The sequence below is a fragment of the Scyliorhinus torazame genome, chromosome 31, assembly GCF_047496885.1.
Source record: "Scyliorhinus torazame isolate Kashiwa2021f chromosome 31, sScyTor2.1, whole genome shotgun sequence".
Taxonomy (NCBI): domain Eukaryota; kingdom Metazoa; phylum Chordata; class Chondrichthyes; order Carcharhiniformes; family Scyliorhinidae; genus Scyliorhinus; species Scyliorhinus torazame.
Window position 1 is genome coordinate 2,834,101 of NC_092737.1, and position 26,616 is coordinate 2,860,716.

The following is a 26,616-nucleotide window of genomic DNA, read 5'->3' on the forward strand; positions in this document are numbered from 1 at the left end:
GCCGTGTGGACTTGCCCCACTCACCCCCCTCTCTATCTGGCCATGTGGACTTGCCCCACTCACCCCCCTCTCTATCTGGCCGTGTGGACTTGCCCCACTCACCCCCCCTCTCTATCTGGCAGTGTGGACTTGTCCCACTCACCCCCCCTCTCTATCTGGCAGTGTGGACTTCCCCCACTCACCCCCCTCTCTATCTGGCCGTGTGGACTTGCCCCACTCACCCCCCTCTCTATCTGGCCGTGTGGACTTGCCCCACTCACCCCCCTCTCTATCTGGCCGTGTGGACTTGCCCCACTCACCCCCCTCTCTATCTGGCCGTGTGGACTTGCCCCACTTACCCCCCTCTCTATCTGGCCATGTGGACTTGCCCCACTCACCCCCCTCTCTATCTGGCAGTGGAGTCTTGCTCTGCGATACAACCTCATGGTCACCGAAGACCTGTCACATAATGCAAGGTGCTGTAGTTGGATTGTCGCTGAACTATCAGTCCAGAGACCCAGGGTAATGCTCTGGGAATTTGGGTTCGAATCGCACCATGGAAGATTAATTCAATAAAGACCTGGAATTAAATGTCTAACAATGACCATGAAACCAATTGTCGATTGTTGTAAAAACCCATCTGGTACACTAATGCCCCTTTTGAGGAGGAAATCTGCCGTCCTTACCCGGTCTGGCCTAGGTGTGACTTAAACAAGTAGACTTACATTAACGCTGCAATGAAGTCGCTGTGAAAAGCCCCTAGCCCCCTATTCCGGCACCTGTTCGGGTCACAGAGGGAGAATTCAGGATGTCCGGTTCACCGAACGGCACGTCTTTCAGGGCTTGTGGGAGGGAGTCGGAGCACGTGGACACGGGGAGAACGTGCAGACTCCGCACAGACAGTGACCCGAACCGGGAATCTAACCCGGGACCCTGGAGCTGTGAAGCCACAGTGCTAACCACTGTGCCGCCGTGCCACCTCAGTGGGCAATAAATGCTGGTCCAGCCCACCCTCTGAATGGATTTTTAAAAACACCAAACTGCGCTGCACCAGTGAATTGGAGCGTAGTCACGGTGCCAGTGCAGAGGAACGTGGCAGCCAACGTCTGCACAGCAAGATTCCACAGGGGCCAGGTCACCGCCGGGTGAATCCAGCCTTGTGATGTCGGTCCGGTTTAAGTGACTTGTGTTGGGTTGTGGGACTAGACAAACGGGCGACTGGGCAGGGGCAGGGGTTAATGATCTGGACCGCGAACCCTGGGCTCCTTCCGTTCATCGGCCTAAAGTAGTGACAGAAGCCCATTGGAGTGTTTCCCCTGCTCCCGGGGTCAGCCCAGCTACCCTGCACGGGCGAGCTGAATGATACCGATGTGTTTCCCCTGCTCCCGGGGTCAGCCCAGCTACCCTGCACGGGCGAGCTGAATGATACCGATGTGTTTCCCCTGCTCCCGGGGTCAGGGCAGCTACTCTGCACGGGCAAGCTGAATGATACCGATGTTACTTAAAATCCAAGTGCAGATACTGGGGTTTGCCGTGGGGGGATATCACAGCATTACTTCTGCTGGGGGGGAATGTCTGTGTTCTGTTGTGTCTGTGCTAAATGTACAGCCTCATCTCCGAGCTAGCTTTGTGTGAAAGGTGTTGCGGAGGGTGAATCCCTCAACCTCGTGTGTGAGGCTGGTGTTGATACAGTTACAAGTAAGGGCAGCACGGCGGCGCAGTGGTTAGCACTGCTGCCTCACGGCGCCGAGGTCCCAGGTTCGATCCCGGCTCTGGGTCACTGTCCGTGTGGAGTTTGCACATTCTCCCCGTGTTTGCGTGGGTCTCACCCCCACAACCTAAAGATGTGTAGGTGGATTGGCCACGCTAAAGTGCCCCTTAATTGGAAGTAAAATGAATCGGGTACTCTTACTCGGGTACTATTTAAAAAAAAAAAAAAAATACAGTTGCAAGTGGCGCAAAGGGTGCACCTGATGAGGTGGGTCGAGGATGGGCCTGCTGTTTGAGGGGGTGGGGGTGGGCCTGCTGTTTGAGGGGGTGGGGGTGGGCCTGCTGTTTGAGGGGGTGGGGGTGGGCCTGCTGTTTGAGGGGGTGGGGGTGGGCCTGCTGTTTGAGGGGGTGGGGGTGGGCCTGCTGTTTGAGAGGGTGGGGGTGGGCCTGCTGTTTGAGGGGGTGGGGGTGGGCCTGCTGTTTGAGGGGGTAGGGGTGGGCCTGCTGTTTGAGGGGGTGGGAGTGGGCCTGCTGTTTGGGGGGGTGGGGGTGGGCCTGCTGTTTGAGGGGGGTGGGGGACACTGGCGAGCAGTGTGGGAGGAGTCTGGACAATCCCGCCCATATGTTCTGGTCCTGCCCAAAGTTGGGGAAATTCTGGGGGTCGTCCTTCCGCACCGTGTCGGCGATCCTGCACGTGGATTTGGGGCCTGCACGTGGATTTGGGGCCTGCACGTGGATTTGGGGCCTGCACGTGGATTTGGGGCCTGCACGTGGATTTGGGGCCTGCACGTGGATTTGGGGCCTGCACGTGGATTTGGGGCCTGCACGTGGATTTGGGGTGTTGGACTTGCTGGGGGGTGGGGGGTGGAAATATTTTAGCCTTTGCCTCGCTGATCGCTCACAGGTGGGCCCTGTTGGGGTGGAGATCAGTATCTTAGCCTTGGACCTCAGTGCGGCCAAGGTGTTGTTTGGTGGGGGGGTGGGGGTGGGGGGGGGGGGGGGGGTGCGGATGGTTCTGTTGCTCTGCATTGTTTTCTGTGTAAAATGTTAAAAACCGAATAAAAAAATATTTTTAAAAAATTGTGTGAAGCCCGGCTCCTTACCGTTTCAATATCTTTGCCCAGGCCAGTAAACGGCTCGATCATCCTGTACAACAGGAAGAAGGTGAAATATCGGAAAGACGGTTACTGTTGGAAGAAACGGAAGGACGGGAAAACAACCAGAGAGGATCACATGAAATTGAAAGTTCAAGGGATGGAGGTGGGTGGAAATGCCAGCGGAACGTTGTTGGGCGGAGCCACTTGGGAGGGGGGGGGGGTGGGGGGGTACAGGTCTGATGCATTGAGGGGACGAGAACATCGCTGACAAATCTGATGTGTCCCCCATTGCCCCCGAGTCGCTAGTGGTGAGTATATGCAGTCAGTGAGGATCTACCATCAGCAGAGCTGCTTGTTGACACGGTCCTCTTCCAATCCTTTCCTCCCCTGGGTTACGCTGAGGAGCCAGTGTGTGTTTTATTCATTCCCGGGATGTGGGTGCCGTTGGCCAGGCCCAGCATTTATTGTCCATCCCTAATTGCCCCTTCAGCAGGTGGTGGGTGAGTCGCCATCTTGAGCCCCTGCAGTCCCTGAGGTGCAGGTCCACCCACTGTGCTGTTAGGGAGGGAGTTCCAGGATGTTGTTGCCCCAGCGACAGTGAAGGAACGGCCGATATATTTCCCAGTCGGGGTGGGGAGTGACTCGGAGGGGAACCTCCGGTGGGGTTCCCAGGTATCTGCTGCTCTTGTCCTTCTAGATGGTAGAGGCCGTGGGTTTGGAAGGTGCTGCCTCAGGAACCTCGGTGAGTCGCTGCCGTGCATCTTGTAGATGGTACACACGGCTGGCACTGTGCGTCGGTGGTGGAGGGAGTGAATGTTTGTGGAAGGGGTGCCAATCAAGCGGGGCTGCTTTGTCCTGAATGGTGTCGAGCTTCTTGAGTGTTGTTGGAGCTGCGCTCATCCAGGCAAGTGGAGAGTATTCCATCACACTCCTGACTTGTGCCTTGTCGATGGTGGACAGGCTTTGGGGGGTCAGGAGGTGAGTTACTCTCTGCAGGATTCCCAGCCTCTGACCTGCCCTGGTAGCCACAGTATTAATGTGGCCGGGTCCAGTTCAGTTTCTGATCAATGGTAACCCCCAGGATGTTGACAGTATTACCATCCCAGACTACACCCCACCAGTGGCTGGGGTACGGGACAGAAACCCCAATATTTTATTTTAATTTTGTAAAGAGAGTGAGGAAAGGATTCCTCGTCCAGGAGAGATTTCACACAAAATAGGGAGATGATATATGAAACAAACTTTATTCCTGACACAGTATTAACATCACACAAGGAAATAGTTGACAATTACTCCTGAAACAATGATAATCGATACGGTGACACGATAACCCTTAACTGCTATCTTTACTCCCACTCAAACCAAAAAAATATTCTACTCTCAGAACACTGTTGGCCCTCACGAATACCGGCTTCAGAGAGCTGTCGGGATACTGTACTTTGAGAAAGAGAGATTGGTTTAAGCGGCTTTAAAGAAAAGATCGAATCCTGACAGAACTAAGCAGTAACCCCGACTGTATTTCTCCAGCTCACCTTCCAATCGCACTCCTCTGAACTGCCTGGAAAGATAATGCTAATCTCGCTACAGACATATCTTTTAACTGAACTGACTTCTGCTCACATCTTCAGCTAAAACTTAACTAACACTGCTTTTGAAAAATGCCTGGTAACGTGGCTCCTCCCAGTAATTACATCAATTGCCAAGCTGAAACCTAATTAACTCCACAGGGAATCCCCTTAATCCAAACAACATTCCATTAGCTGAAGGTAGAGACGCGGAGACACAGGGACTCCCAGTCACCTCCAGATAGGGACACGGGGAATCCCAGTCACCTCCAGATAGAGACACGGGGACTCCCAATCACCTCCAGATAGGGACACAGGGACTCCCAGTCACCTCCAGATAGGGACACAGGGGCTCCCAGTCACCTCCAGATAGGGACACAGGGAATCCCAGTCACCTCCAGATAGAGACACAGGGACTCCCAGTCACCTCCAGATAGAGACACAGGGAATCCCAGTCACCTCCAGATAGAGACACGGGGACTCCCAATCACCTCCAGATAGGGACACAGGGACTCCCAGTCACCTCCAGATAGAGACACAGGGACTCCCAGTCACCTCCAGATAGAGACACAGGGACTCCCAGTCACCTCCAGATAGAGACACAGAGACACAGGGAATCCCAGTCACCTCCAGATAGAGACACAGAGACACGGGGGCTCCCAGTCACCTCCAGATAGAGACACAGGGACTCCCAGTCACCTCCAGATAGGGACACAGGGACTCCCAGTCACCTCCAGATAGAGACACAGGGAATCCCAGTCACCTCCAGATAGAGACACAGAGACACACGGAATCCCAGTCACCTCCAGATAGAGACACAGGGACTCCCAGTCACCTCCAGATAGAGACACAGGGAATCCCAGTCACCTCCAGATAGAGACACAGGGAATCCCAGTCACCTCCAGATAGAGACACAGGGACACAGGGACTCCCAGTCACCTCCAGATAGGGACACAGGGACTCCCAGTCACCACCAGATAGAGACACCGGGAATCCCAGTCACCTCCAGATAGAGACACAGGGAATCCCAGTCACCTCCAGATAGGGACACACAAACTCCCAGTCACCTCCAGATAGGGACACAGGGACTCCCAGTCACCTCCAGATAGAGACACAGGGAATCCCAGTCACCTCCAGATAGGGACACAGGGAATCCCAGTCACCTCCAGATAGAGACACAGGGAATCCCAGTCACCTCCAGATAGAGACACAGAGACACGGGGGCTCCCAGTCACCTCCAGATAGAGACACAGGGACTCCCAGTCACCTCCAGATAGAGACACAGGGGCTCCCAGTCACCTCCAGATAGAGACATGGAGACACAGGGACTCCCAGTCACCTCCAGATAGGGACACAGGGACTCCCAGTCACCTCCAGATAGGGACACAGGGGCTCCCAGTCACCTCCAGATAGGGACACAGAGACACAGGGACTCCCAGTCACCTCCAGATAGGGACACACAAACTCCCAGTCACCTCCAGATAGAGACACAGGGAATCCCAGTCACCTCCAGATAGAGACACAGAGACACAGGGAATCCCAGTCACCTCCAGATAGAGACACAGAGACACAGGGAATCCCAGTCACCTCCAGATAGAGACACAGGGACTCCCAGTCACCTCCAGATAGAGACACAGGGAATCCCAGTCACCTCCAGATAGAGACACAGGGACTCCCAGTCACCTCCAGATAGGGACACAGGGACTCCCAGTCACCTCCAGATAGAGACACAGCGACTCCCAGTCACCTCCAGATAGGGACACACAAACTCCCAGTCACCTCCAGATAGGGACACAGAGACACGGGGACTCCCAGTCACCTCCAGATAGGGACACAGGGGCTCCCAGTCACCTCCAGATAGAGACACAGGGGCTCCCAGTCACCTCCAGATAGGGACACACAAACTCCCAGTCACCTCCAGATAGAGACACAGGGACTCCCAGTCACCTCCAGATAGGGACACAGGGGCTCCCAGTCACCTCCAGATAGGGACACAGGGGCTCCCAGTCACCTCCAGATAGGGACACAGAGACACAGGGACTCCCAGTCACCTCCAGATAGGGACACAGGGAATCCCAGTCACCTCCAGATAGGGACACAGGGAATCCCAGTCACCTCCAGATAGGGACACAGGGGCTCCCAGTCACCTCCAGATAGGGACACAGGGACTCCCAGTCACCTCCAGATAGGGACACAGGGAATCCCAGTCACCTCCAGATAGAGACACAGGGGCTCCCAGTCACCTCCAGATAGGGACACAGGGGCTCCCAGTCACCTCCAGATAGGGACACAGGGACTCCCAGTCACCTCCAGATAGGGACACAGGGAATCCCAGTCACCTCCAGATAGGGACACAGGGGCTCCCAGTCACCTCCAGATAGGGACACAGGGACTCCCAGTCACCTCCAGATAGGGACACAGGGAATCCCAGTCACCTCCAGATAGAGACACAGGGGCTCCCAGTCACCTCCAGATAGGGACACAGGGACTCCCAGTCACCTCCAGATAGAGACACAGGGGCTCCCAGTCACCTCCAGATAGGGACACAGGGACTCCCAGTCACCTCCAGATAGAGACACAGGGAATCCCAGTCACCTCCAGATAGAGACACGGGGAATCCCAGTCACCTCCAGATAGAGACACAGGGTCTCCCAGTCACCTCCAGATAGGGACACAGGGAATCCCAGTCACCTCCAGATAGAGACACTGAGGCACCCAGTCACCTCCAGATAGGGACACAGGGACTCCCAGTCACCTCCAGATAGGGACACAGGGACTCCCAGTCACCTCCAGATAGGGACACAGGGAATCCCAGTCACCTCCAGATAGGGACACAGGGGCACCCAGTCACCTCCAGATAGGGACACAGGGACTCCCAGTCACCTCCAGATAGGGACACAGGGACTCCCAGTCACCTCCACATAGAGACACGGGGACTCCCAGTCACCTCCAGATAGGGACACAGGGACTCCCAGTCACCTCCAGATAGGGACACAGGGAATCCCAGTCACCTCCAGATAGGGACACAGGGAATCCCAGTCACCTCCAGATAGGGACACAGGGAATCCCAGTCACCTCCAGATAGGGACACAGGGACTCCCAGTCACCTCCAGATAGAGACACAGGGGCTCCCAGTCACCTCCACATAGAGACACAGGGGCTCCCAGTCACCTCCAGATAGGGACACAGGGACTCCCAGTCACCTCCAGATAGTGATAGGGACACACGGGGACTCCCAATCACCTCCAGATGGGGACACAGGGACTCCCAGTCACCTCCAGATGGGGACACAGGGTCTCCCAGTCACCTCCAGATGGGGATACAGGGACTCCCAGTCACCTCCAGATAGGGACACAGGGATTCCCAGTCACCTCCAGATAGGGACACAGGGACTCCCAGTCACCTCCAGATAGAGACACAGGGAATCCCAGTTACCTCCAGATACAGACACAGGGAATCCCAGTCACCTCCAGATACAGACACAGGGACTCCCAGTCACCTCCAGATACAGACACAGGGACTTCCAGTCACCTCCAGATAGGGACACAGGGACTCCCTGGATTCCCGTCCACATGCAGGAAGAGAGAGGATCCCATTTCTACCCCCTCCTCCCTCAGTGCGATCAGGACTGATGTGACCTGCGTCCATAAACCCGTGCACTGTGTGTGCAAGGGGTGGAAAGTCACCTCCAGATAGAGACATGGAGGCACAGGGACTCCCAGTCACCTCCAGATAGGGACACAGAGACACGGAGACGCCCAGTCACCTCCAGATAGAGACACGGAGACACAGGGACTCCCAGTCACCTCCAGATAGAGACACGGAGACACAGGGACTCCCAGTCACCTCCAGATAAGACACAGGGACTCCCAGTCACCTCCAGATAGAGACACAGGGAATCCCAGTCACCTCCAGATAGAGACACAGGGAATCCCAGTCACCTCCAGATAGAGACACAGGGACACAGGGACTCCCAGTCACCTCCAGATAGAGACACAGGGAATCCCAGTCACCTCCAGATAGAGACACAGGGACTCCCAGTCACCTCCAGATAGAGACACAGGGAATCCCAGTCACCTCCAGATAGAGACACAGGGACACAGGGACTCCCAGTCACCTCCAGATAGGGACACAGGGACTCCCAGTCACCTCCAGATAGAGACACCGGGAATCCCAGTCACCTCCAGATAGAGACACAGGGAATCCCAGTCACCTCCAGATAGGGACACACAAACTCCCAGTCACCTCCAGATAGGGACACAGGGACTCCCAGTCACCTCCAGATAGAGACACAGGGAATCCCAGTCACCTCCAGATAGGGACACAGGGAATCCCAGTCACCTCCAGATAGAGACACAGGGAATCCCAGTCACCTCCAGATAGAGACACAGAGACACGGGGGCTCCCAGTCACCTCCAGATAGAGACACAGGGACTCCCAGTCACCTCCAGATAGAGACACAGGGGCTCCCAGTCACCTCCAGATAGAGACATGGAGACACAGGGACTCCCAGTCACCTCCAGATAGGGACACAGGGACTCCCAGTCACCTCCAGATAGGGACACAGGGGCTCCCAGTCACCTCCAGATAGGGACACAGAGACACAGGGACTCCCAGTCACCTCCAGATAGGGACACACAAACTCCCAGTCACCTCCAGATAGAGACACAGGGAATCCCAGTCACCTCCAGATAGAGACACAGAGACACAGGGAATCCCAGTCACCTCCAGATAGAGACACAGGGACTCCCAGTCACCTCCAGATAGAGACACAGGGAATCCCAGTCACCTCCAGATAGAGACACAGGGACTCCCAGTCACCTCCAGATAGGGACACAGGGACTCCCAGTCACCTCCAGATAGAGACACAGGGACTCCCAGTCACCTCCAGATAGGGACACACAAACTCCCAGTCACCTCCAGATAGGGACACAGAGACACGGGGACTCCCAGTCACCTCCAGATAGGGACACAGGGGCTCCCAGTCACCTCCAGATAGAGACACAGGGGCTCCCAGTCACCTCCAGATAGGGACACACAAACTCCCAGTCACCTCCAGATAGGGACACAGAGACACGGGGACTCCCAGTCACCTCCAGATAGGGACACAGGGGCTCCCAGTCACCTCCAGATAGGGACACAGAGACACAGGGACTCCCAGTCACCTCCAGATAGGGACACAGGGAATCCCAGTCACCTCCAGATAGGGACACAGGGGCTCCCAGTCACCTCCAGATAGAGACACAGGGGCTCCCAGTCACCTCCAAATAGGGACACAGGGAATCCCAGTCACCTCCAGATAGAGACACAGGGGCTCCCAGTCACCTCCAGATAGGGACACAGGGGCTCCCAGTCACCTCCAGATAGGGACACAGGGACTCCCAGTCACCTCCAGATAGGGACACAGGGAATCCCAGTCACCTCCAGATAGGGAAACAGGGGCTCCCAGTCACCTCCAGATAGGGACACAGGGACTCCCAGTCACCTCCAGATAGGGACACAGGGAATCCCAGTCACCTCCAGATAGAGACACAGGGGCTCCCAGTCACCTCCAGATAGGGACACAGGGACTCCCAGTCACCTCCAGATAGAGACACAGGGGCTCCCAGTCACCTCCAGATAGGGACACAGGGACTCCCAGTCACCTCCAGATAGAGACACAGGGAATCCCAGTCACCTCCAGATAGAGACACAGGGAATCCCAGTCACCTCCAGATAGAGACACAGGGTCTCCCAGTCACCTCCAGATAGGGACACAGGGAATCCCAGTCACCTCCAGATAGAGACACTGAGGCACCCAGTCACCTCCAGATAGGGACACAGGGACTCCCAGTCACCTCCAGATAGGGACACAGGGACTCCCAGTCACCTCCAGATAGGGACACAGGGAATCCCAGTCACCTCCAGATAGGGACACAGGGGCACCCAGTCACCTCCAGATAGGGACACAGGGACTCCCAGTCACCTCCAGATAGGGACACAGGGACTCCCAGTCACCTCCACATAGAGACACGGGGACTCCCAGTCACCTCCAGATAGGGACACAGGGACTCCCAGTCACCTCCACATAGAGACACAGGGGCTCCCAGTCACCTCCAGATAGGGACACAGGGACTCCCAGTCACCTCCAGATAGTGATAGGGACACACGGGGACTCCCAATCACCTCCAGATGGGGACACAGGGACTCCCAGTCACCTCCAGATGGGGACACAGGGTCTCCCAGTCACCTCCAGATGGGGATACAGGGACTACCAGTCACCTCCAGATAGGGACACAGGGATTCCCAGTCACCTCCAGATAGGGACACAGGGACTCCCAGTCACCTCCAGATAGAGACACAGGGAATCCCAGTTACCTCCAGATACAGACACAGGGAATCCCAGTCACCTCCAGATACAGACACAGGGACTCCCAGTCACCTCCAGATACAGACACAGGGACTCCCAGTCACCTCCAGATAGAGACACAGGGACTTCCAGTCACCTCCAGATAGGGACACAGAGACACAGGGAATCCCAGTCACCTCCAGATAGAGACACAGGGACTCCCTGGATTCCCGTCCACATGCAGGAAGAGAGAGGATCCCATTTCTACCCCCTCCTCCCTCAGTGCGATCAGGACTGATGTGACCTGCGTCCATAAACCCGTGCACTGTGTGTGCAAGGGGTGGAAAGTCACCTCCAGATAGAGACATGGAGGCACAGGGACTCCCAGTCACCTCCAGATAGGGACACGGAGACGCCCAGTCACCTCCAGATAGGGACACAGGGACTCCCAGTCACCTCCAGATAGAGACATAGAGGCACAGGGACTCCCAGTCACCTCCAGATAGGGACACGGAGACACGGAGACACCCAGTCACCTCCAGATAGAGACACGGAGACACAGGGACTCCCAGTCACCTCCAGATAGGGACACAGGGACTCCCAGTCACCTCCAGATAGGGACACAGAGACACGGAGACGCCCAGTCACCTCCAGATAGGGACACGGAGACACCCAGTCACCTCCAGATAGAGACACGGAGACACAGGGACTCCCAGTCACCTCCAGATAGAGACACAGGGACTCCCAGTCACCTCCAGATACAGACACAGGGAATCCCAGTCACCTCCAGATAGAGACACAGGGACACAGGGACTCCCAGTCACCTCCAGATAGAGACACTGAGGCACAGGGACTCCCAATCACCTCCAGATAGGGACACGGAGACACAGGGACTCCCAGTCACCTCCAGATAGGGACACAGAGACACGGAGACGCCCAGTCACCTCCAGATAGGGACACGGAGACGCCCAGTCACCTCCAGATAGGGACACGGAGACACCCAGTCACCTCCAGATAGAGACACGGAGACACAGGGACTCCCAGTCACCTCCAGATAGAGACACAGGGACTCCCAGTCACCTCCAGATACAGACACAGGGAATCCCAGTCACCTCCAGATAGAGACACAGGGACACAGGGACTCCCAGTCACCTCCAGATAGAGACACTGAGGCACAGGGACTCCCAGTCACCTCCAGTTAGGGACACAGGGACTCCCAGTCACCTCCAGATAGGGACCCAGGGACTCCCAGTCACCTCCAGATAGAGACACAGGGACACAGGGACTCCCAGTCACCTCCAGATAGGGACACAGGGACTCCCAGTCACCTCCAGATAGGGACACAGAGACACAGGGACTTCCAGTCACCTCCAGATGGGGACACACAAACTCCCAGTCACCTCCAGATAGGGACACAGAGACACAGGGATTCCCAGTCACCTCCAGATAGGGACACAGGGAATCCCAGTCACCTCCAGATAGGGACACAGGGAATCCCAGTCACCTCCAGATACAGACACACGGACTCCCAGTCACCTCCAGATAGGGACACAGGGACTCCCAGTCACCTCCAGATAGGGACACAGGGAATCCCAGTCACCTCCAGATAGGGACACAGGGAATCCCAGTCACCTCCAGATACAGACACACGGACTCCCAGTCACCTCCAGATAGAGACACAGGGCTCCCAGTCACCTCCAGATAGAGACACAGGGACTCCCAGTCACCTCCAGATAGAGACACAGAGACACAGGGGCTCCCAGTCACCTCCAGATAGGGACACAGGGACTCCCAGTCACCTCCAGATAGGGACACGGAGACACAGGGACTCCCAGTCACCTCCAGATAGGGACACAGGGACTCCCAGTCACCTCCAGATAGGGACACAGGGACTCCCAGTCACCTCCAGATAGAGACATAGAGACACAGGGACTCCCAGTCACCTCCAGATAGAGACATAGAGACACAGGGACTCCCAGTCACCTCCAGATAGAGACATAGAGACACAGGGACTCCCAGTCACCTCCAGATAGGGACACAGGGACTCCCAGTCACCTCCAGATAGGGACACAGGGACACAGGGACTTCCAGTCACCTCCAGATAGGGACACAGGGACTCCCAATCACCTCCAGACAGGGACATGGAGACACAGGGACTCCCAGTCACCTCCAGATAGGGACACAGGGACTCCCAGTCACCTCCAGATAGAGACACAGAGACACAGGGACTTCCAGTCACCTCCAGATAGGGACACAGGGACTCCCAATCACCTCCAGACAGGGACATGGAGACACAGGGACTCCCAGTCACCTCCAGATAGGGACACAGGGACTTCCAGTCACCTCCAGATAGAGACACAGGGACTCCCAGTCACCTCCAGATAGGGACATGGAGACACAGGGGCACCCAGTCACCTCCAGATAGGGACACAGGGACTCCCAGTCACCTCCAGATAGAGACACAGGGAATCCCAGTCACCTCCAGATAGAGACACAGGGACTCCCAGTCACCTCCAGATAGAGACACAGAGACACAGGGAATCCCAGTCACCTCCAGATAGAGACACAGGGACTCCCAGTCACCTCCAGATAGAGACATGGAGACACAGGGACTCCCAGTCACCTCCAGATAGGGACACAGGGAATCCCAGTCACCTCCAGATAGGGACACAGGGACTCCCAGACACCTCCAGATAGAGACATGGAGACACAGGGACTTCCAGTCACCTCCAGATAGAGACACAGGGACTCCCAGTCACCTCCAGATAGAGACATGGAGACACAGGGACTCCCAGTCACCTCCAGATAGGGACACAGGGAATCCCAGTCACCTCCAGATAGGGACACAGGGACTCCCAGACACCTCCAGATAGAGACATGGAGACACAGGGACTCCCAGTCACCTCCAGATAGGGACATGGAGACACAGGGACTCTCAGTCACCTCCAGATAGAGACACAGGGACTCCCAGTCACCTCCAGATAGAGACACAGGGACTCCCTGGATTCCCGTCCACATGCAGGAAGAGAGAGGATCCCATTTCTACCCCCTCCTCCCTCAGTGCGATCTGGACTGATGTGACCTGCGTCCATAAACCCGTGCACTGTGTGTGCAAGGGGTGGAAAGTCACCTCCAGATAGAGACATGGAGGCACAGGGACTCCCAGTCACCTCCAGATAGGGACACAGGGACTCCCAGTCACCTCCAGATAGGGACACAGGGGCTCCCAGTCACCTCCAGATAGAGACACAGAGACACGGGGGCTCCCAGTCACCTCCAGATAGAGACACAGGGGCTCCCAGTCACCTCCAGATAGAGACACAGAGACACGGGGGCTCCCAGTCACCTCCAGATAGGGACACAGGGACTCCCAGTCACCTCCAGATAGGGACACAGGGACTCCCAGTCACCTCCAGATAGGGACACAGGGACTTCCAGTCACCTCCAGATAGGGACATGGAGACACAGGGACTCTCAGTCACCTCCAGATAGAGACACAGGGACTCTCAGTCACCTCCAGATAGGGACACAGGGACTCCCAGTCACCTCCAGATAGGGACACGGAGACACAGGGACTCCCAGTCACCTCCAGATAGCGACACAGGGATTCCCAGTCACCTCCAGATAGAGACACGGGGAATCCCAGTCACCTCCAGATAGGGACACCGGGATTCCCAGTCACCTCCAGATAGGGACACAGGGACTCCCAGTCACCTCCAGATAGGGACACAGGGAATCCCAGTCACCTCCAGATAGGGACACAGGGAATCCCAGTCACCTCCAGATAGGGACACAGGGAATCCCAGTCACCTCCAGATAGAGACACAGGGACTCCCAGTCACCTCCAGATAGAGACATGGAGACACAGGGACTCCCAGTCACCTCCAGATAGAGACACAGAGACACCCAGTCACCTCCAGATAGAGACACAGGGGCTCCCAGTCACCTCCAGATAGGGACACAGGGACTCCCAGTCACCTCCAGATAGGGACACAGGGAATCCCAGTCACCTCCAGATAGGGACACAGGGAATCCCAGTCACCTCCAGATAGGGACACAGGGAATCCCAATCACCTCCAGATAGGGACACAGGGACTCCCAGTCACCTCCAGATAGGGACACAGGGAATCCCAGTCACCTCCAGATAGGGACACAGGGAATCCCAGTCACCTCCAGATAGAGACACACGGACTCCCAGTCACCTCCAGATAGAGACACAGGGACACAGGGACTCCCAGTCACCTCCAGATAGAGACACAGGGACTCCCAGTCACCTCCAGATAGGGACACAGGGAATCCCAGTCACCTCCAGATAGAGACACAGGGAATCCCAGTCACCTCCAGATAGAGACACAGAGACACAGGGACTCCCAGTCACCTCCAGATAGAGACACAGGGACTCCCAGTCACCTCCAGATAGAGACACAGAGACACAGGGAATCCCAGTCACCTCCAGATAGAGACACAGAGACACAGGGAATCCCAGTCACCTCCAGATAGGGACACAGGGACTCCCAGTCACCTCCAGCTAGAGACTCAGGGACTCCCAGTCACCTCCAGATAGAGACACAGAGACACAGGGAATCCCAGTCACCTCCAGATAGAGACACAGAGACACAGGGACTCCCAGTCACCTCCAGATAGGGACACGGGGACTCCCAGTCACCTCCAGATAGAGACACAGGGACTCCCAGGATTCCCGTCCACATGCAGGAAGAGAGAGGATCCCATTTCTACCCCCTCCTCCCTCAGTGCGATCAGGACTGATGTGACCTGCGTCCATAAACCCGTGCACTGTGTGTGCAAGGGGTGGAAAGGACTTCATAAAAACCGTTCCACGTGTTTCCGATTTGACCACCAGGACTGTTGGGACCATTTACTGGCAGGAGACAGACTGACCTTTTGCTTCCTTGTGTCCACAGTGTCTGTATGGCTGTTATGTACATTCTTCAATCATTCCAACGTTCCACCGAAGGTGCTACTGGCTTCTGCAGGTAAGATCCCATGGAAGGGCAGCAAGGTAGCACAAGTGGATAGGACTGTGGCTTCACAGCTCCAGGGTCCCAGGTTCGATTCCCCGCTGGGTCACTGTCTGTGCGGAGTCTGCACGTCCTCCCCGTGTGTGCGTGGGTTTCCTCCGGGTGCTCCGGTTTCCTCCCACAGTCCAAAGATGTGCTGGTTAGTTGGATTGGCCGTGATAAATTGCCCCTAGTGTCCAAAAGGGTTAGGAGGGGTTATTGGGTTACGGGGATAGGGTGGAACTGAGAGTGGGTCGGTGCAGACTCGATGGGCCGAATGGCCTCCTTCTGCACTGTATGTTCTATGTTAAGATACATTACATATATCTTCAAAACACTCTCCTTCAGGAATGGACAAAGTCAAACTCCTCCCAGCTCGGTGGGACTGTTTATGTTCTAAATAATGAGAGGAAACTGTTTTTATAAATGACTTTATACCGCCTCCCAACCAGAAGCATGCGTGGATATTGTCGCAATATCACCCTGGAGAGCCCCCTTCAGTGTCCATTCTGTGCCTTTCCAGAATCAGCTGTTGTTTTCAATTGGTTCATTGTTCCTTTGGTGGCCTCTGGCTTATAACTGGACTGAGTGATGGTGTTAACGTGAACCATTTGATGTTGGTATTAAGCTGTGCCCGATGACGACTCCTCCGAGTTGATGTTTGTTGTGGAACCTCTCCCCACAGAATCCTGACATCGTGCTCGTGCATTACTTAAATGTGCCAGTTCCCGAGGACTGCGGCAAGATGTGCGGTCCGGTTCTCTGCTCTGTCAACAGTGACCGGAAGGAATGGATGAAGTGGTCGAGGGAGGAACTGATCTGCCAGCTGAAACCCATGTGTAAGACCATGTGAGGTGGGGGCAGGGGGTGGTGTGGGGGCAGGGGGTGGTGTGGGGAATGGGGCGCAGGGTTGGGCGTTGGTGCTGTGGTGCCCCTGGGTGAGGGAGGGCCAATGCCCTTGGGGATTCCTGCTCCGGATAATGAGCCGGTCAGACCTGCTGCATGTGTACAGACACCAGATGAGGACAGGCATGGTCTTGTCTGTGATGCACTTCATGGTTGGATAGCCTCCAGTGCTATTCAGCGGTCAGAATCGTACCCAGTGTGAGTTTGACTTTCGGACGATAGGGCAAGAGGGTGATCTGTCTGTGTCGTCACCATCCTGCAGAGGGGTGATGGTGAATGGATATTATAGAAGCTGGAAGGAAGGACACCGTGAGGACCACCAGCACCATTGCCTTCTTTGTCTATTTACAAATGTCCTGGCCCTGGGTGCGGTGAGTGAAATGTCTGGGAAAGTTACAGAACCCAGGTTCGATTCCCGGCTTGGGTCACTGTCTGTGCGGAGTCTGCACGTCCTCCCCGTGTCGGCGTGGGTTTCCTCCGGGTGCTCCGGTTTCCTCCCACAGTCCAAAGATGTGCAGGGTAGGTGGATTGGCCAATGATAAATTGCCCCTTAGTGTCCAAAAAGGTTAAGTAGGGTTACGGGGATAGGGTGGAGGCGTGGGCTTCAGTAGGGTTCTCTTTCCAAGGGCCGGTGCAGACTCGATGGGCTGAATGGCCCCCTTCTGCACTGTAAATTCTATGATTCTAACTTGGCGACGTGCGAAGTAGTGATCAGTTGCAGAGCAGACAGATATACAGGGGCACTTTAATATGGATGAGAGTGAGGTGATGTGGGGGAGCAGTGGTGTAGCGGTAATGTAACTGGGTTAGTAACCCCGAGGCTGATGCTCGGGAGACAAGGGTTCGAATCTCACCACGGGCCCTGAGGGAATTTAAATTGTTAAATCTGGCCCGGTGATCGGGAAGGGGCGGAATCCGATTCGGGAACGGCTTTCAAAAATTGGACGCGTCCCGATAGGAAGGTGAATTTGTGGGATTATGGGAGGAAGCTCGGTCCACTTTGGACCACTCTTTCTGGGAGCTTGCACAGGTGCGACGGGCTGACTGGCCGCCTGACCTGCGAGGCTGTGCGAGAGGAGGAAGATTGACCGGTTTTTCTTCTTGCTCTCAGTCCACTGCATCAAGTGGTCGTGCAGCAACGGTAACGGAGCAACTGAGTTCTCAGTGGAACAACTGGTTCATCAGGTGTTGGAAAGCCATCAAGCAAAGCCCCAGCCACGCACCCACACGTGTCTCTGTAATCGGGGCCTCGGTAAGTGTGACACTTCAAACTTTAACTCTGGTGCAGTCCACAGGTTGGCCCACTTGCCTTGGCGAAGGCAAATTTCATGTGGTATTGAGCTAGAGGCACCGTCATGTACTGCAGGGAGGTTTGGGTCAAATCATGCCCCACTTTCACTCTCCCACCCAGGCTATCTGCTTGATGCGGGCCTGGTGGATCGCCGGTCTGTTTCACCAAAGGCTTCACAGTGAGCGTAATGTACAGATCCCCCACTCTAGCAGGACAGGGGCAAGTGGCAGAATTCTCTGTATGTGCTGTGCCCACTCCCAAAAAGTGGAGTCCTGTGTTTTCCCCCGTGTTGATACCTTGGGGTTGAAGTGTCGATGAGATTTATAAAGAGCGGGAACTGAATGTCAGAGCGGAGATTTAAAAAGAGCGAGAGATGAGAGTCAGAGCGGAGATTTAAAAAGAGCGGGAGCTGAGAGTTAGAGCGGAGATGTAAAAAGAGTGAGAGCAGAGAGTCAGAGTGGAGATTTAATAAGAGTGAGAGCCGAATGTCAGATTGGGGATTTAAAAAGAGAGGGAGCCGAGAGTCAGAGTGCAGATATAAAAAGAGTGAGAGCCGAGTGTCAGATTGGAGATTTAAAAAGAGCGGGCGCTGTGCGTCAGAGCGGAGATTTAAAAAGAGTGGGAGCTGTGCGTCAGAGCGGAGATTTAAAAAGAGCGGGAGCTGAGAGTCAGCGGAGATTTAAAAAGAGCGGGAGCTGTGAGTCAGAGCGGAGATTTAAAAAGAGCGGGAGCTGAGAGTCAGAGCGGAGATTTAAAAAGAGCGGGAGCTGAGAGTCCGAGCGGAGATTTAAAAAGAGCGGGAGCTGAGAGTCAGAGCGGAGATTTAAAAAGAGCGGGAGCTGAGAGTCAGAGTGGAGATATAAAAAGAGTGGGCGCTGTGCGTCAGAGCGGTGATCTAAAAAGAGCGGGATCTGAGTGTCAGAGCAGAGATTTAAATAGAGCGGGAGCTGAGTGTCAGAGCGGGGGATTTAAAAAGAGCGGGAGCTGAGTGTCAGAGCGGAGATTTATAAAGAGCAGGAGCTGAGAGTCAGAGCGGAGATTTAAAAAGAGCGGGAGCTGTGAGTCAGCGCAGATTTAAAAAGCGCAGGAGCTGAGAGTCAGAGCGGAGATTTAAAAAGAGCAGGAGCTGAGAGTCAGAGCGGAGATTTAAGAAGAGCGGGAGTTGTGAGTCGGAGCGGAGATTTAAAAAGAGAGGGAGCTGAGAGTCAGAGCGGAGATTTAAAAAGAGCGGGAGCTGTGAGTCAGAGCGGAGATTTAAAAAGAGCGGGAGCTGTGAGTCAAGAGCGGAGATTTAAAAAGAGCTGGCGCTGTGAGTCAGAGCGGAGATTTAAAAAGAGCGGGAGCTGAGAGTCAGAGCGGCGATTTAAAAAGAGCGGGAGCTGTGAGTCAGAGCGGAGATTTAAAAAGAGCTGGCGCTGTGAGTCAGAGCGGAGATTTAAAAAGAGCGGGAGCTGGGAGTCAGAGCTTAGATTTAAAAAGAGCTGGCGCTGTGAGTCAGAGCGGAGATTTAAAAGGAGTGGGAGCTGAGAGTCAGAGCGGAGCTTTAAAAAGAGCGGGAGCGGAGATTTAAAAAGAGCCGGAGCTGAGAGTCAGAGCGGAGATTTAAAAAGAGCGGGAGCTGAGAGTCGGAGCGGAGATTTAAAAAGAGCGGGAGCTGAGAGTCAGAGCGGAGATTTAAAAAGAGCGGGAGCTGAGAGTCAGAGCGGAGATCTAAAAAGAGCGGGAGCGGAGTGTCAGAGGTGAGATTTAAAAAGAGCGGGAGCTGAGTGTCAGAGCGGAGATTTGTAAGGAGCGGGAGCTGTGAGTCTGGAGATTTGTAAAGAGCGGGAGCTGAGAGTCAGAGCGGAGATTTAAAAAGAGTGAGAGCCGAGTGTCAGAGCGGAGATTTAAAAAGAGCGGGAGCTGATAGTCAGAGCGGAGATTTAAAAAGAGTGAGAGCCGAGTGTCAGAGCGGAGATTTAAAAAGAGCGGGAGCCGAGTGTCAGAGCGGAGATTTAAAAAGAGCGGGAGCTGAGAGTCAGAGCAGAGATTTAAAAAGAGTGGGAACTGAGAGTCAGAGCGGAGATTTAAAAAGAGCGGGAGCTGAGAGTCCGAGCGGAGATTTTTTTTTTTTTTTAAATAATATTTTATTGAAAATTTTTGGTCAACCAACACAGTACATTGTGCATCCTTTACACAACATTGTAACAATACAGATAATAATGACCTTTTTTAAATTTAAACAAAAACAACAACAAATAAATAAATATTAAATAACAAAAGAAAAACTAGCCCTAATTGGCAACTGCCTTGTCTCAGGCCACACCCCCCCCCCCCATCCCCCCCCCCCATCCCCCCCCCCCCCCCCCCCCCCAAGTCCTGGGCCGCTGCTGCTGCCTTCTTTGTTCTCCCCTATCTATCTTTCCGCAAGATATTCGACGAACGGTTGCCACCGCCTAGTAAACCCTTGAGCCGACCCCCTTAGGACGAACTTAATCCGCTCTAACTTTATGAACCCCGCCATATCATTTATCCAGGTCTCCACCCCCGGGGGCTTGGCTTCTTTCCACATTAGCAATATTCTGCGCCGGGCTACTAGGGACGCAAAGGCCAAAACATCGGCCTCTTTCGCCTCCTGCACTCCCGGCTCTTGTGCAACCCCAAATATAGCCAACCCCCAGCTTGGTTCGACCCGGACTCCTACTACTTTTGAAAGCACCTTTGTCACCCCCATCCAAAACCCCTGTAGTGCCGGGCATGACCAAAACATATGGGTATGATTCGCTGGGCTTCTCGAGCACCTCGCACACCTATCCTCCACCCCAAAAAATTTACTGAGCCGTGTTCCAGTCATATGTGCCCTGTGTAATACCTTAAACTGAATCAGGCTTAGCCTGGCGCACGAGGACGACGAGTTTACCCTGTTTAGGGCATCTGCCCACATCCCCTCCTCAATCTCCTCCCCTAGCTCTTCTTCCCATTTCCCTTTTAGTTCGTCCATCATAGTCTCCCCTTCGTCTCTCATTTCCCTATATATATCCGACACCTTACCGTCCCCCACCCATTTCTTTGAGATGACTCTGTCCTGCACCTCTTGTGTCGGGAGCTGCGGGAATTCCCTCACCTGCTGCCTCGCAAAAGCCCTCAATTGCATGTACCTGAATGCATTCCCTTGGGGCAACCCATATTTCTCGGTCAGCGCTCCCAGACTCGCAAACTTCCCATCCACAAATAGATCTTTCAATTGCGTTATACCTGCTCTTTGCCACATTCCATATCCCCCATCCATTCCCCCCGGGGCAAACCTATGGTTGTTTCTTATCGGGGACCCCCCCAGTGCTCCGGTCTTTCCCCTATGTCGTCTCCACTGTCCCCAAATCTTCAGTGTAGCTACCACCACCGGACTCGTGGTATAGTTCCTTGGTGAGAACGGCAATGGGGCTGTCACCATAGCCTGCAGGCTGGTCCCCCTACAGGACGCCCTCTCTAATCTCTTCCACGCCGCTCCTTCCTCCTCTCCCATCCACTTACTCACCATTGAAATATTAGTGGCCCAATAATACTCACTTAGGCTCGGTAGTGCCAGCCCCCCCCTATCCCTACTACGCTGTAAGAATCCCTTCCTCACTCTCGGAGTCTTCCCGGCCCAAACAAAACCCATAATACTCTTTTCTATCCTTTTGAAAAAAGCCTTCGTGATCACCACCGGGAGACACTGAAACACAAAAAGGAATCTCGGGAGGACCACCATCTTAACTGCCTGCACCCTCCCTGCCATTGACAATGCTACCATGTCCCATCTCTTGAAATCTTCCTCCATCTGTTCCACCAACCGCGTCAAATTTAGCCTGTGCAATGTGCCCCAATTCTTAGCTATCTGGATCCCCAGGTAACGAAAGTCTCTTGTTACCTTCCTCAACGGTAGGTCTTCTATTTCTCTACTCTGCTCCCCTGGATGCACCACAAACAGCTCACTTTTTCCCATATTCAATTTATACCCTGAAAAATCCCCAAACTCCCCAAGTATCCGCATTATTTCTGGCATCCCCTCCGCTGGATCCGCCACATATAGTAGCAGATCATCCGCATATAAAGATACCCGGTGTTCTTCTCCTCCCCTAAGTATTCCCCTCCATCCCTTGGAACCTCTCAGCGCTATCGCCAGGGGCTCAATCGACAGTGCAAACAGTAATGGGGACAGAGGACATCCCTGCCTTGTCCCTCTATGGAGCCGAAAATATGCCGATCCCCGTCCATTCGTGACCACACTCGCCACTGGGGCCCTATACAACAGCTGCACCCATCTAACATACCCCTCTCCGAACCCAAATCTCCTCAACACCTCCCACAGATAATCCCACTCCACTCTATCAAATGCTTTCTCGGCATCCATCGCCACTACTATCTCCGTTTCACCCTCTGGTGGGGCCATCATCATTACCCCTAACAACCTCCGTATGTTCGTGTTCAGCTGTCTCCCCTTCACAAACCCAGTTTGGTCCTCATGAACCACCCCCGGGACACATTCCTCTATTCTCATTGCCATTACCTTGGCCAAGACCTTGGCATCTACATTGAGGAGGGAGATTGGTCTGTAGGACCCGCATTGTAGCGGATCCTTTTCCTTCTTTAAAAGAAGCGATATCGTTGCTTCTGACATAGTCGGGGGCAGTTGTCCCCTTTCCTTTGCCTCGTTGAAGGTCCTCGTCAGTAGCGGGGCGAGCAAGTCCAAATATTTTCTGTAAAATTCAACTGGGAATCCGTCCGGTCCCGGGGCCTTTCCCGTCTGCATGTTCCTAATTCCTTTCACCACTTCTTCTACCGTGATCTGTGCTCCCAATCCCATCCTTTCCTGCTCTTCCACCTTGGGAATTTCCAGCCGATCCAAAAACTCCATCATTCTCTCCCTCCCATCCGGGGGTTGAGCTTCATACAATTTTTTATAAAATGTCTTAAACACTTCATTCACTCTCTCCGCTCCCCGCTCCGTCTCTCCATCTTCGTCTCTCACCCCCCCTATTTCCCTCGCTGCTCCCCTTTTCCTCAATTGGTGTGCCAGCAATCTGCTCGCCTTCTCTCCATATTCATACTGTACACCCTGCGCCTTCCTCCATTGTGCCTCTGCAGTGCCTGTGGTCAGCAAGTCAAATTCCACATGCAGCCTTTGCCTTTCCCTATACAGTCCCTCCTCCGGTGCTTCCGCATACTGTCTGTCCACCCTCAAAAGTTCTTGCAACAACCGCTCCCGTTCCTTACTCTCCTGCTTCCCTTTATGTGTCCTTATTGATATCAGCTCCCCCCTAACCACCGCCTTCAACGCCTCCCAGACCACTCCCACCTGAACCTCCCCATTGTCATTGAGTTCCAAGTACTTTTCAATGCATCCCCTCACCCTTAAGCACACCCCCTCATCCGCCATTAGTCCCATATCCATTCTCCAGGGTGGACGCCCTCTTGTTTCCTCCCCTATCTCCAAGTCTACCCAGTGTGGGGCATGATCCGAAATGGCTATAGCCGTATATTCCGTTCCCCTCACCCTCGGGATCAATGCCCTACCCAACACAAAAAAGTCTATGCGTGAATAGACTTTATGGACATAGGAGAAAAACGAGAACTCCTTACTCCTAGGTCTACTGAATCTCCACGGGTCCACCCCTCCCATCTGCTCCATAAAATCCTTAAGCACCTTGGCTGCTGCCGGCCTCCTACCAGTCCTGGACTTCGACCTATCCAGCCTTGGTTCCAACACCGTGTTAAAGTCTCCCCCCATTATCAGCTTTCCGGTCTCTAGGTCTGGGATGCGTCCTAGCATTCGCCTCATAAAATTGGCATCGTCCCAATTCGGGGCATACACGTTTACCAACACCACCATCTCTCCCTGTAATTTGCCACTCACCATCACGTATCTGCCCCCGTTATCCGCCACTATAGTCTTTGCCTCGAACATTACCCGCTTCCCCACTAATATAGCCACCCCCCTGTTTTTCGCATCCAGCCCCGAATGGAACACCTGCCCTACCCATCCTTTGCGCAACCTAACCTGATCTATCAGTTTCAGGTGCGTTTCCTGTAACATGACCACATCTGCTTTAAGTTTCTTAAGGTGTGCGAGTACTCGTGCCCTCTTTATCGGCCCGTTAAGCCCCCTCACGTTCCACGTGATCAGCCGAGTTGGGGGGCTTCCCCCCCCCCCCCCCCTTGCCGGTTAGCCATCATCTTTTTCCAGCTTCTCGCCCAGTTCCCACGCGGCTGTATTTCTCCCAGACGGTGCCCCCCCGCCCATCCTTTCCCGCACCCACTCCCCCCTTTCCCCAGCAGCAGCAACCCAGTAATTCCCCCCTCTCCCCCCCCCCCCCCCGCTAGACCCCCCGCTAGCGTAATTACTCCCCCCATGTTGCTCCCAGAAGTCAGCAAACTCTGGCTGACCTCGGCTTCCCCCCGTGATCACGGCTCGCCCCGTGCGGCGCCCCCTCCTTCCTGCTTCTCTATTCCCGCCATAATTATCATAGCGCGGGAACCAAGCCCGCGCCTCTCCCTCGGCCCCGCCTCCCATGGCCAACGCCCCATCTCCTCTCCCTCCCCACCTCCCCCCATCACCACCTGTGGGAGAAAGAAAAGTTACCATACCGCAGGATTAATCATACAATCCCTCTTCGCCCCCCCCCCCCCCACTCGTCCCACCACTTTGTCCAAACGTTCATTTTCGTAGTCCAATCATTCCAATTTTTCTTCTACAATAAAAGTCCACGCTTCATCCGCCGTCTCAAAGTAGTGGTGCCTCCCTTGATATGTGACCCACAGTCTTGCCGGTTGCAGCATTCCAAACTTTATCTTTTTTTTGTGAAGTACCGCTTTGGCCCGATTAAAGCTCGCCCTCCTTCTCGCCACCTCCGCACTCCAATCTTGATAGACGCGGATCACCGCGTTCTCCCATTTACTACACCGAGTTTTCTTCGCCCATCTAAGGACCATTTCTCTATCCTTAAAACGGAGAAATCTCACCACTATGGCTCTGGGAGGTTCTCCTGCTCTCGGTCCTCGCACCATAACTCGGTATGCTCCCTCCACCTCCAACGGACCCGTCGGGGCCTCCACTCCCATTAACGAGTGCAGCATCGTGCTCACATATGCCCCGACGTCCGCCCCCTCCACACCTTCAGGAAGGCCAAGAATCCTCAAGTTGTTCCTCCTTGCGTTATTTTCCAGTGCCTCCAACCTCTCCACAGATCGTTTCTGGTGTGCCTCCTGTATCTCCGACTTCACCACCAGGCCCTGTAAGTCGTTTTCATTCTCTGCTGCTTTCGCCTTCACGACCCGAAGCTCCTGCTCCTGGGTCTTTTGTTCCTCTTTCAGCCCTTCAATCGCCTGTAGTATCGGGGCCAACAACTCTTTCTTCATTTCCTTTTTTATCTCCTCCACGCAGCGTTTCAAAAACTCTTGTTGTTCAGGGCCCCATATGAAACTGCCACCTTCCGACGCCATCTTGGTTTCTGCTTGCCTTCCTTGCCGTTGTTCCAAAGGATCCGCTGCAATCCGGCCACTTTCCTCTCCTTTTTCCATCCGTGTCCAGGGGGAACACCCTTCTGGTTTACCGCACGGTGTTTTCAGCCGTTAAAATTGCCGTTGGGGCTCCTATCAAGAGCCCAAAAGTCCGTTTCACAGGGAGCTGCCGAAACGTGCGACTCAGCTGGTCATCGCCGCACCCGGAAGTCTTCCCGAGCGGAGATTTATAAAGAGCAGGAACTGAGAGTCAGAGCGGAGATTTAGAAAGAGCAGGAGCTGAGAGTCAGAGCGGAGATTTAGAAAGAGCAGGAGCTGAGAGTCTGAGCGGAGATTTATAAAGAGCGGGAACTGAGAGTCAGAGCGGGGATTTAAAAAGAGCGGGAGCTGAGAGTCAGAGCGGAGATTTAAAAAGAGCAGGAGCTGAAAGTCGGAGCGGAGTTTTAAAAAAGAGCGGGAGCTGAGAGTCAGAGCGGAGATTTAAAAAGAGCGGGAGCTGAGTCAGAGCGGAGATTTAAAAAGAGCGGGAGCTAAGAGTCAGGGCGGAGATTTAATAAGAGCGGGAGCTGGGAGTCAGAGCGGAGATTTAAAAAGAGCGGGAGCTGAGAGTCAGAGCGGAGATTTAAAAAGAGCGGGAGCTGAGAGTCCGAGCGGAGATTTATAAAGAATGGGAGCTGAGAGTCAGAGCGGAGATTTAAAAAGAGCGGGAGCTGAGAGTCAGAGCGGAGATTTATAAAGAGCGGGAGCTGCGAGTCAGAGCGGAGATTTATAAAGAGCGGGAGCTGAGAGTCAGAGCGCAGATTTAAAAAGAGCAGGAGCTGAGAGTCGGAACGGAGTTTTAAAAAGAGCGGGAGCTGAGAGTCAGAGCGGAGATTTAAAAACAGCAGGAGCTGAGAGTCGGAGCGGAGATTTATAAAGAGCGAGAGCTGAGAGTCAGAGCGGAGATTTAAAAAGAGCGGGAGCTGAGAGTCAGAGCGGAGATTTGTAGAGTGGGAGCTGAGAGTCAGAGCGGAGATTTAAAAAGAGCGGGAGCTGTGAGTCAGAGCGGAGATTTAAAAAGAGCAGGAGCTGAGAGTCGGAGCGGAGTTTTAAAAAGAGCGGGAGCTGAGAGTCAGAGCGGAGATTTAAAAAGAGCGGGAGCTGAGAGTCAGAGCGGAGATTTATAGAGTGGGAGCTGAGAGTCAGAGCAGAGATTTAAAAAGAGCGGGAGCTGTGAGTCAGAACGGAGATTTAAAAAGAGCGG

The 26,616-nt window shown here is 54.4% G+C and overlaps 1 protein-coding gene across 1 annotated transcript in view; it reads left to right on the forward strand.

Annotated features, from left to right (window-relative positions):
* The first annotated feature begins 448 nt into the window (after nt 1-448).
* The window catches only part of LOC140404549 (calmodulin-binding transcription activator 1-like), a 36,609-nt gene continuing 10,441 nt past the window's right edge, over nt 449-26,616 (forward strand). Inside the window, 5 exon segments of the mRNA XM_072493152.1 lie at nt 449-501; nt 2,814-2,949; nt 15,602-15,673; nt 16,383-16,536; nt 17,715-17,855. Of these exon segments, the coding sequence (XP_072349253.1) occupies nt 449-501; nt 2,814-2,949; nt 15,602-15,673; nt 16,383-16,536; nt 17,715-17,855 (556 nt within the window).